Source organism: Nelumbo nucifera, chromosome 2 (genome assembly GCF_055504915.1).
Source record: "Nelumbo nucifera cultivar China Antique chromosome 2, China Antique-T2T, whole genome shotgun sequence".
Classification (NCBI taxonomy): Eukaryota; Viridiplantae; Streptophyta; class Magnoliopsida; order Proteales; family Nelumbonaceae; genus Nelumbo; species Nelumbo nucifera.
In genome coordinates, this window is record NC_142650.1 from 14953322 (window position 1) to 14965094 (window position 11773).

General features: G+C 41.9%; 1 protein-coding gene across 2 annotated transcripts; it reads left to right on the forward strand.

The window, feature by feature from the left end:
* Positions 1 to 873: 873 nt before the first annotated feature.
* LOC104597110 (noroxomaritidine/norcraugsodine reductase-like) lies at positions 874 to 5271 on the forward strand. Of its 2 annotated transcripts, XM_010258519.2 has the most exons (6): positions 874 to 981; positions 1098 to 1225; positions 1338 to 1545; positions 2388 to 2604; positions 3368 to 3474; positions 4810 to 5271. In XM_010258519.2, the coding sequence occupies exons 2-6, from the start codon at positions 1125 to 1127 to the stop codon at positions 4996 to 4998; spliced, it is 822 nt and encodes a 273-aa protein (XP_010256821.1). In that variant the 5' UTR covers positions 874 to 981; positions 1098 to 1124; the 3' UTR covers positions 4999 to 5271. The 2 variants fall into 2 exon arrangements, with proteins under 2 accessions (XP_010256821.1, XP_088753180.1); XM_088897054.1 differs by lacking the exon at positions 874 to 981 and having other exon boundaries at positions 1059 to 1225.
* Positions 5272 to 11773: the final 6502 nt, after the last annotated feature.

The window sequence follows — 11773 nt, forward strand, 5'->3', positions numbered from 1 at the left end:
TTTAGGCCCGTGGTTTGGGCTTGGGATTTCTCAAATAAGCCAGGCTGATCTCGATCTCGAGTCTGGCCCAATAATATTATATATAATAAAAATATTATTAATAATGTAATATGTTAATTTATTATTAAAGCACATCATAGGTATTAGTTAAGACCATTTTTTTATGTTGAGACCAAGTTTATAAGGGCTGGGCTCATGCCTGAACATTTTCTGTTAATAAAGACTAAAGAGGCAAAACCCTCTTCAATTATTGCTTATTTCTGTTGATAAATTTAAAACACCGAAGTTCTCTTTCCAACAACAGAACAAAGAGATTGCTTGGGAGGATGGGCATTTCTCATTTCTCAATAATCGCTTGCTTATAATGGGCCCATACAGCAAGGGTCAGCTCCGACTCCGAGAGAGAAGATAAACGGTAGTCGCACGCAGAGAAGGAAAATGAAGAATTTTCTATTTCTTTGCTTAGGCAGTTGGGCCTAAGAATTTTCTTGAGGTTAGAACAGAATCCGGGGAAATGGGAGATACGAACTTGTGATATTGATTTCAAGCGAACGTACTACGGTTTAGTCACCCCATTAAACAACCTACTGAATTGTTTATTTACTTTGATCTGCCTTATCCGTGAAAGAAAATGTCAAATTGGAGAAAGGAGATGGAGACATCAGGCATGGTTGTGGAATAAATGATAAACCCAATTTTGACAACTAGAAATATTGTCATTTCTGTAGCCCTTCTAGAGACTCTGACCCATGGACGTGCGGGTCCCAACAATTTTTTGTGGCTGAGAGAAGTAAGAAGTTGGAACAAAAAACTTGCCCCCCCCCCTACTGAACTTTGACCTCATTTCTCATAGTTTGGATCAGATCCCACCTAATCAGCCGATCTCCTATCTTGTGAGCAATTAATGGTTTACTCCACTGATCCACTCCAACAGGCACAGGCCCTTCGTCCGCTCTAAAATTTAATGCGTTAACCTTTATGGTGAGAGCCGTGGTCAAGAGTCAAGATTTGAAAGTTGAATAAATATGCCATTAGTTGTTGTTTAAATAGCTCAATCCCCTGTTTGAACTATCAACCTTTTCTGTTTTTAATTTCAGTTGGAGTAGGAAGAGTCTTCCACAAAAATGGCAGAGGCAGAGGCAGTGGCAGAGTTCATTAACAAACATGGGAGATGGTCTCTCAAAGGAATGACAGCTCTTGTCACTGGTGGAACCAGAGGAATCGGGTCTCTCTCTCTCTCTCTCTCTCGCTCTCTACACGTCGGAACTGGGTTAAAAGGTTTCAGGTATTTATTATATGGACTCATGCTCTGTGCATGTTTGTGTATACACTTGCAGGCATGCAGTAGTGGAGGAATTAGGCGGACTGGGAGCTATTATATATACGTGTTGTCGGAATGAAACGGAGCTGAGTGAACGGTTGCAGGAATGGACTAGGAAGGGTTTCCAAGTAACCGGCTCAGTCTGCGATATATCATCTCGGCAAGGACGGGAGAAGTTGATGGAGTCCGTCTCCTCTGCTTTCAATGGGAAGCTCCACATCTTTGTAAGTTTACCTCTTGCATATTGCATGGGTGCAGCTATTTCAATTACTAAAAGCATTGTTCTTCTTTAGGCTCTGTTTGTAACCTTTAATGTGCACTCTTAGCTGATACAAAATTTGTACCATTTGTCTCATTTGCACTCCCCAAGAGCTGATGCCAAACTTGCACCTCTTTCTCCTACTTCCATTCTCTAGGAACCACGTCATTTTACAAACAAATAACACAAAGTAAATCTGAAGCAAAAGTAAATCACAATTTTACACATTTGTTTGCACTTCCAGGCATTTACACCAGTGTAAATGAAACTCACACTGCAAACAAACTGAACCTTAGCCCCAAATTGGGAGAGAAAATAAGAAAGAAACAGAAAGCTGAGGAAATTTAAAGGATTTTTGTGAAATTCCTCAACTTTCTGTTTCTCTTAATTTCTATCAAACCAAACAGAGCATAGTGGTCTTTGAACTAGCTAATTCATAGGTTCTCTTTGTAGGCTTACAACATCAGCTATAGCATTATTATTCTAATTTCTAAGGTTCCTGGATTCTTCTAATTCCTAAGGTAAACAGGAAGAGCTTGGAAAGGCTGAAAGAGCCCTTTCCAAGATTGGTGCTGATAGAACTAGAAAGGCATGGATTGCCCTGTAAATGGCTAGGTGATAAAAGCCAAAGATCTTTCTGGCGAGAAATATATATTGCAGACATACAATGAATATGGAAAGTCTTTTATTCTAGATCCCAATCTGTTGATTGCTAGAAATGTTATTAGTGTTCTTATGTTTTGACACTTCATCTACACTTGGATCTCATTACTGGTAGCTTTATAATTTTGATTTTCTTGTCTCCAGGTGAACAACCCTGCAACTGTAGTAATGAAACAAATCTTGGAGAGTACTGCTGAAGATTTAACATCTACCATGGCTGTCAATTTTGAGTCTGCTTATCATTTATGCCAACTAGCATATCCTCTCTTGAAAGCCTCAGGAATGGGAAGCATTGTGTTCATATCCTCCCTTTCTAGTGTGGTCGCTTTACCTTACATGTCCGTTTATGGAGCATCAAAAGGTTTGTAAAGATTTATGGAAATAGTAAAAGACCAGGACTAGGGGTGGCAACGAGCCGGCTCGGTTTCAGATGAGCTCGAGCCCAGTTCAGTGGCTCGATTATTAAACGAGCTGAGCTCGAGTCTATTAGAGCTCGGCTCGCGAGCCGGTTCGGATATATATATATATTTGATATATATATAATATATAATAAAAATATTATAATTATTAATTATTATAGTTCTTAATTTTTTAAATATAAAATAAAAAATTATATATAATTTTTATTTTTATAAAATATTTTTAAAAAATATAAAACGAGCCAAGCTGAGCCGAGCTCGAGCTTGAGCCTTGTAAAATAGTCTCAAGCCGAGCTCGAGCCTAGTACTATTCGGCTTGGCTCAACTCGAATCCACCCCTAACCAGGATTGTTTGGCAAGTCTTTTTTAGATCTTTTGGTAGATTTGACAGTCAAAAGACAATGTAATCTTTTGCATTAAGACCTTAGCAGCTTGAAGACCATTTAGTTAAGGCGTGTCTTTTCGCGCAAAGACGAGCTGAAAAATAAACGAAATGTTTCATTTGGAGATTTCTGAAAATAGTCCAAAACAGATTTCCCATGTTTTTTCGAGGTTATACCTTTTGGTGACTAGATCTTTTTTCAACCAAACAGAAAAAAAAAAAAAAAAACACACATAAAAAACCAACAGTGTGCATGAAAAAAAAAACACACCAAATGGAGGAGTTGCACAAATATCTTACTTGTTATGGTATGCAATTTTCAGGAGCAATAAATCAAGTTACCAAGAGTTTGGCATGTGAGTGGGCAAAGGACAATATCCGAACCAACAGCGTTGCACCATCCATCATCAGAACCTCAAGTGTAGAACCTGTAATGTTCATTCAATGGTTTTATATTTTTTTAGGGTAACTCACAGGCTGCATGTAGTTAGGGGGTAGTGACGTTTATATTAGCCCCGGCCCCAAAATTTGTTTTGCCACAAAGACGCCCTGAATTTTTGGATTTCAGCATTTTGCTCCCTATTCCGTTAACGGGACTGACAGTGATGTTAAAATTACAAAATTATCCATTTGAGATTCAATGGGCTGAGAGAACAGTATCTCTGTGGGGCTGGGTTACTGGGAACCCTGGATGATGAACCCCATTTATTCTTCAACAAGGGTTTGGAAGCACGTCAAAAATCCGAGAGTTGTACTCTAGCATACCCATTTTTTTTTTCATTTTGATAGCCTTTTCTCTCTCGGCCCATTGAATCTCGAATGGGAAATTTAGTAATTTTGCTTTCATCATCAACCTTATTAACAGAGTAGAGGGCAAAGTGCTAAAATCCAGAAGTTCAGGGGGATCTTTATTGAAAAACAAAGTTTGGGGGGGCTACACCAACCCCCAAGAGGCCAAGACACAGGGTGGCAATCTGAAATTGACCCTACTTTTAAAATGCTTTAGGATCTATTTTATTTGCAGGAATAGGGGTTAGGAATCAGAAACAAAATCTATTCTGATTCCAGCTGTTTGATTGGATAGAATCAGAATTCAGAATCCCATTCCCATTCTGGGTGGAATGGCATTCCCCATTTGAGGGAATCGTCACTCCCCATCAGGGAATGAAAATCTATTCTAGTCAATTTTGATTCTGATTCCAATTCCAGTCTGAACCAAACAGGAGAGGTGAATAGAACACTCCGATTCCGATTCTAACTGTAAACCAAACGGACTCTTAAGTGAAGTGGATGTCAATACCAATGGTTTTGTTAATTGTGGCAGATATTGGGTTCCACTTTTAATGTGACACAATGCATTCCTTCAGTTCTGAAGCTTCACCTCTAATAAGTCTTTACCCATCTTTAACTTCAGAAAGCCTCTCATAAGTTCCTGAAATCGGACAATCTAATAGTTTACTTTTCCCACTTGATGAGGCTTTGAGCACCTCACCACCAACCTCAAAAATCTTTCCTTCATAATGGATGGAACCCAGTAAGTGAAATCTTTAACCAAAGGAACTCCGAAGGCACTCAGTTACATTTTGCTGCAAATGGGTTCATTGATCAACATTTCAATTAATCGAACACGTAGAGAATAAATATTGATATTCTTCTCCATACTTGATGATAATCTTGTCTCCTCCGTTTCTTGATTCTGAACACTGAACACCAAAATTTTCATAAGTAACTGACAACAATTCCTGCGCCTGTCTATTTTATACAGTATCTTGAAAACAAAGAACTTGTGGAAAGAGTAATCTCCAGAGCGCCCATCACTCGAATTGGGGAGCCGCAAGAAGTTTCGTCGCTGGTGGCGTTCCTTTGCCTCCCTTCTGCTTCATATATTACCGGGCAGGTTATTTGTGTTGATGGTGGATATGCTGTGAATGGTTTCTACCCAACTCATGACTAGATGCTTCATCTCAGCAATTTCCATTATTGCAGCAAGGACTAGGAGAATTTCTGTAGTTGAACTATGTAATGTGGTAATCTTGTGTTCTTGATTACTAAGAACTAATAAAGTCGGGCTCTGTCTGTAGACAATAAAATAACTGAATTATGAAATTGTTGCTTGAAACAGTTCGAACTGTTTGGTACCTTATGACACCATGTGAATGCTTTTGCCTTTTAGCACAGAGGAAAACTTCCCATTTGATGAGTATTGAATTGCTTATACTCTTTTGAATTTTCAGCAGCTTTGGGTATGCGTTGTAAACCCGAACATACGGGTATGCAATCTAGAGAAAATTTGTAGGAAAAAGAAATGACAAATTTCTTAAACTACCCGAAGGTTCAAGAAAAAGAGAAGGGCGTGCAAACCAATTCCACCGTTTGTGGTGTCAATTACCCAGAGGAGAAGATGATTGTGAGCTATTAGGGCATGCCTCCGGCTAATCTCATGAAGCAGGACAGCTCGAAGTGGAAATGTAATAGCTTTAGGGTACCCTTCTTATTTGTTTCTGGATTTGAATTCAACTTACACACAATCACGCTCGTAAGTCATAAACATTTTATTCTCCATGAATTAAATGGCATAATTTTAGCACTGTTATTATTATTTCTGTGATACAACCTTGGGAGACGTATAAGGCAGACCTGTCGATCGATCTGAAGAAGCACCATTCACCCGTTACGTTCATGGACTAGAGAATAGTTGAATTGATCTAAAAGAAGAAGATTACAACTTAAGCATGTTGTTAGCTGGTCTTAAACAAGATTGAGTCAAATAAGTTATTTGTTATTTCTGTTAAATTGTTAGCATGAGAAGGCATAGGGATAGGTCATATAGTTAGAAGGCTAATCCCTTACTTTAAGGCTATTTCAGTGGTAGGAAGTTAAGAAGTTTATGTATTTAAACATCATCCCACCACATGGATGAGGCAGTTGAAAGTTAATAAACCTCTTGTGGCCTATTCTCGCCCTAAGCAGAATACTCTATCTCTCTCCAGCTTTGACTGGGACCTATCATTGGTATCAGAGCTAGGCTCCATGGCAACCAACAAAGAAAGAATTGAGAGTTTGGAAGTTGGGCTTGGAGGACTCCAAGCAAGTTTGAGCAAGCTCGAGTTAGGTGTTAATGACAAGTTACACCAGCTTGAGGCAACTATTAGTAAGATGTCTGAAGTCTTGTTGACGCGACAGGAACCATCTGCGAGCCACGCTAATGAACCCAGCGGACAGTCCTCCTACGGACAATCCCGTGACAATACAGAAGGAGGACGACCCATGTTTTCCTCAAAGTTAGACAAGCTCGAGTTTCCCAAGTATGCAGGTGATGACCCAACCGAATGATTCGCCCGTGTTGATCAGTTCTTCGAATACCAACACACCGAGGATCCACAAAAGGTGTAAAGGAGGTAACGTGGAAGATTTTTGTAGAAGAACTCTGGGCCCGTTTCAGCTCAACCGACTGCGAAGACTTCGATGAGTTGTTATCCAAAATACGACAAATGGGGTCTCTACGTGACTATCAGAAAGAGTTCGAACGACTGGGCAATAGGGTGCACGGATGGACCCAGAAGGCGTTGGTCGGTACGTTCATGGGAGGGCTCAAAACGGACATAGCCGACGGGATTCGGATGTTTAAATTGAAATCCTTGAAGGAGGCTATCAGCCTGGCTAGAATGAAGGATGAACAGCTGCGTCGTCAGGAGAGGACTCTGCATACAATCACCAGGACTGCCGACGACTCTTTCCCAACAATGACAAAGTCAATCCCATCATTGAAACGTCTTTCTTGGACAGAGATGCAGCGAAGGCGTGCTCAAGGTCTATGTTTCAACTGTGACGAGAGGTTTGGGCCCGAGCATAAATGCAAGGGACCGCAACTGTTACTGCTCGCCGGGAACTGCAGTGACAACGAACCAGAGGATGCCGAACCAAGCTTCACCGAATTGCGCAGGGAGCCTAAAATATCTCTACATGCTCTCACGGGTTGGTCGGCAGCTAGAACCATGCGCGTCACGGCCAAGGTAGGATCACACAAACTGATTGTTCTCATCGACAGTGGATCCACCCATAACTTCATCAACAATAAGATAGTCGAACTGCTGCACCTACCGGTAGTACCTACCGAGCCGTTCAACGTCAAAGTAGCCAATGGCGAACCCCTTAAGTGCCGAGGAAGATTTGAGAACGTGCATGTCCTACTACAAGGTATTCCATTCACCTTGACACTTTATTCTTTACCACTAATTGGGTTGGATATGGTACTAGGAATCCATTGGCTAGAGCAGTTGGGAACTGTGGCGTGTGATTGGAAGCGTATGACGATGGAGTTTTCTTGGGCCAACCAACACCGACTGTTGAAGGGGATCGACCACCAAACAATTCAGCCGGCCGCCTTCAAACAAATTATGAAGGGGATCAAACAGGAACATTCGCTATTTGTCGTCTGTCTCCAAGCAATCGCAGAAGAGGTGTCTCCACAACTATACTCGGATATGCAGCAACTGTTGGCGGAATTCAGTGATCTCTACCAAGAACCAACACAACTGCCACCACGAAGAGAGATAGACCACCGCATCACTCTCAAAGGAGGAACGGAACCTGTCAACGTCCGGCCGTACAGGTATGCCTATTTCCAAAAAGCTGAGATCAAAAAACAAGTACAAGATATGTTACGGTTGGGGCTCATCCGATCTAGCACAAGTCCATTTTCTTCCCCTGTCTTGCTAGTTAAGAAAAAGGATGGGACTTGGCGTTTTTGTACTGATTATTGGGCACTCAACGCCGTAACCATTAAGGATAGATTTCCTATCCCAACTATTGACGATATGCTAGATGAACTATATGGAGCCTCCTTTTTTACCAAACTTGATTTACGATCCGGATATCACCAGGTACGGATCCACCCACCGGACATTCATAAAACGGCATTTCACACACACAATGGTCACTATGAGTACTTGGTTATGCCTTTTGGCCTGTGTAATGCACCTTCCACATTTCAGGCTATTATGAATTCAGTCTTCCGACCCTATCTCCGTAAATTTGTGCTAGTTTTCTTTGATGATATTCTTATCTATAGTCCCAACTGGAACATGCATCTTGAACATGTTCGAACAGCTTTTGAGGTTTTAAGGCATCACCAATTTTTTATCAAATTTAGTAAATGCATATTCGGCCAGCCAGAGGTGGAGTATCTAGGACACATTGTCACTTCCCACGGGGTCAAGGTAGACCAAGGGAAAATTGAGGCTATGCTTAAGTGGCCTCAACCCACTCATATTACTGACTTACATGGCTTCTTAGGCCTTACAGGGTATTACAGGAAGTTCGTCCGCAACTATGGGATTATAGCTCGACCCCTTACCAATCTTCTCAAGAAGGGTGAATTCAGATGGACCACCGAAGCCCAAGAAGCATTTACAGCCTTAAAAAAGGCAATGACCACGACTCCCACACTGGCAATGCCTAATTTTGAGGAGCCCTTCACCATTGAGTCAGATGCTTCCGACGCAAGTATTGGAGCAGTATTGACGCAACAGGGACGACCCATTGCATTCATGAGCCGAGCTCTAGGCATTAACAAGCAAAGTTGGTCCACATATGCCAAAGAAATGCTTGCCATTGTTCAGGCAATACGGACATGGCGACCTTACCTGCTGGGCCGCAAGTTTTACGTCCAAACCGATCAGCGTAGCCTCAAGTATCTATTAGAGCAGCGCATTGGGACACCAGAACAACAGAAATGGGTATCCAAACTGCTCGGGTACGACTATGAAATCATTTACAAGCCTGGACGAGAAAACTCTACTGCAAATGCACTTTCGAGAGTCTTGGGCAGTCCCAGCCTTAATACTCTCTACATGCCTCAAACATCTCTGTGGGACACCATCAAGAAAGAAGCCAGCACCCACCCCTACATGATCCGCATCAGCAAGCTGGCAACGGAGAATCCTAGGAGCTCCCTACACATGGAAAAATGGACTGGTATGTTACAAAAACCGCGTGTGATCCCTCCTCAGTTCCACCTCATTCCTATACTCTTACAGGAGTTCCATGACTCCCCCTATGGTGGACATTCTGGGGTACTACGCACATACAAGCGTATGGCACAGCAGTTCTATTGGCCCTCCATGTACAAAGATATTCAATAATATGTAGCTTCTTGTGCCATTTGCCAAAAAAATAAGGCGGACACTCTATCCTCGATAGGACTATTACAGCCATTACCCGTCCCCTGCCAAGTATGGGACGACATTACCATGGACTTTATAGAAGGACTACCACCCTCCAAAGGCAAAACCACTATTTTTGTGGTAGTAGACCGTCTCACCAAATCAGCCCATTTCCTGACCCTGCCGCACCCCTATATGGCGAAGATAGTAGCTGAAAGGTTTGTAGAAGGCATTGTGAAGCTGCATGGTATGCCCAAGACGATAGTTAGTGACAGAGACCCTATCTTCATCAGCCACTTTTGGAGGGAGTTCTTTAAGATGTCTGGTACCAAATTGCAGATGAGCTCCGCCTATCACCCCCAGACTGATGGACAGTCAGAAGTGGTCAACCGTTGTCTAGAGCAGTATCTTCGTTGCTTTGTTTTTCAGCAACCTCGGAAGTGGAGCTCCTTCCTGCCATGGGCAGAATTTTGGTATAACACCACCTATCATTCCTCTATCGGAATGACCCCCTTTCAAGCACTATATGGGAGACCTCCACCTCGTATTCCAAATTACCAAGGTGGAACATCCCCAGTAGAAGAAGTAGATCAAGCCATGCTCTCTCGCGATGCCATTTTGCAGCAACTCAAAGTAAACTTACATGCGGCCATTAACCGCATGACCCAAATGGCTAACGCTAAAAGAAGAGATGTCGAGTTCCAAGTGGGCGATCTAATCTTTCTCAAGCTCCACCCATACCGACAGCAGACGGTTCATAGGCGGGCCTATCACAAACTGGCTAATCGCTATTATAGGACGTACCTAGTGGAGGAACGAATAGGCAAGGTGGCCTATAAACTACAACTTCCCAAGGGCTCGCACATCCATCCAGTTTTCCATGTCTCCCTACTCAAAAAACAGGTGGGCGACACCACTGCAACTAACACCGACTTACCACCCATAAAACGAGGAGGGAGAACTCATCACTGAACCAGCAACCATCCTGGATACTCGCTGGGTGAAGAAAGGATCCACTTTCGTGGAGGAAAGTCTCGTCCAATGGAAGAACCTTCCTAGTGAAGATGCCACTTGGGAGAATTCCCAAGAGTTGCGCAAGAAGTATATCAATCTGGACCTTGGGGACAAGGTCCATCTTCAGGATGGGGGCAATGATGGGCCGAGAAGATCGAACAGGGTACCCACGCGTAACCCAAGGTATGTGGACTGATAATTCTCATGCATGGCCCATGCAAAGCCAGCCCATCATGCATGGCCCATGCAAAGCCAGCCCATCATGCATGGCCCATGCAACGGCCCAGTAGAGCAGTACCCAGTAGAGAAGGATTCGGTCAAGCCACAAGAATCAGTCAAGCAGTTAGTTGTTGATTGTTAACTAGTCTTAAGCATGTTGTTAGCTGGTCTTAAGCAAGATTGAGTCAAATAAGTTATTTGTTATTTCTGTTAAGTTGTTAGCATGAGAAGGCATAGGGATAGGCCATATAGTTAGAAGGCTAATCCCTTACTTTAAGGCTAATCCCTTAATAAAGAAAATTAGATGACATTCGAAGGGTACTTCGTATCTTTTTAAATGCCACTTAACAGTTGGTTAATGGTAGGTACAACATTGGCATGTTTTGAAAATTTGAGTACTAAATTATTGCGTTTTAAAGTTTGGGAGGCCAAAGTGGCATTAGCACAAAGTAGGGTACGGGAATACTGTCAAACAATAAGAATAGAGTTAGTCAATTAGCTAAATCTTAGGGGTACTTTAAGAAATTTGCCCAAAAAACAAATGCTCGTTGCTCATTTAAAAGCCTTAAACGTAACAAATGTGCAAAAGAAAGACAAAAAACATTGAGTTTCAATGTTTCATATTTCAGCAGAAGATCAAATCCATATATATTCACGTAATTGTGGAAGACCAAGTTTCAAAATTTGGTCAAAAAATTCTGTATTATTGGAAAAAGGAAAGGAAAATGTACTTTATGTTGCTTGTTGCTTATCTTTCCTAACAGATAATAAACGAGTGTGGAGGATTGCCCTAAATGAGCCCCCCATAGTTGAAATGATAATCTTTAGCTGGAACTTTCAAGGGCTAGGCTCTCCAATGGTATCTGCTGAATTGTAAAAGAAAACTGGGTTGGGTAAGGGACTGGGATTGTTAGGGGGTTGATGCAGTTGATTTGTCTGGAGAGCTAGCTTCTGGAACACAGACCTAAATCTAAAGGTCAAATTAGCGAATGAAAGGATGATCACTACAAGTATAGAAGAGGAAGGCAAAAACCCTTGGACAATTTCTTTTGTATATGGTGAGTCGAATACAAAGAAAAAGGAGAATTTTTTGATATGTGGTCAAGGACTGCAAACCTAATCACAGGACCATGGATGTGTATAGGAGACTTCAACTTGGTTTTTAGAAGGGAAGATAAAAGCGGTAAAAACTCGATTTCTTCTGCGGTTTAAAGAAGAAATAAAAGGCTACTAAGCTCCCTGGGTTTGAAGATCGTACCAAGTCATGGTGAGAGGTTTACATGGACAAATAAAAGAGGTGGCAAAGGCAATGTAAGAGAAAAAATAGACATG

Bases quoted from the DNA above. Each gene is read 5' to 3' on its own strand.
- LOC104597110 (XM_010258519.2), top strand. From the start codon at position 1,125: ATGGCAGAGGCAGAGGCAGTGGCAGAGTTCATTAACAAACATGGGAGA. The intron at 1,546-2,387 runs GTAAGTTTACCT...TCTTGTCTCCAG, and splicing joins ATGGGAAGCTCCACATCTTT to GTGAACAACCCTGCAACTGT. The intron at 3,475-4,809 runs GTAATGTTCATT...TATTTTATACAG, and splicing joins GAACCTCAAGTGTAGAACCT to TATCTTGAAAACAAAGAACT.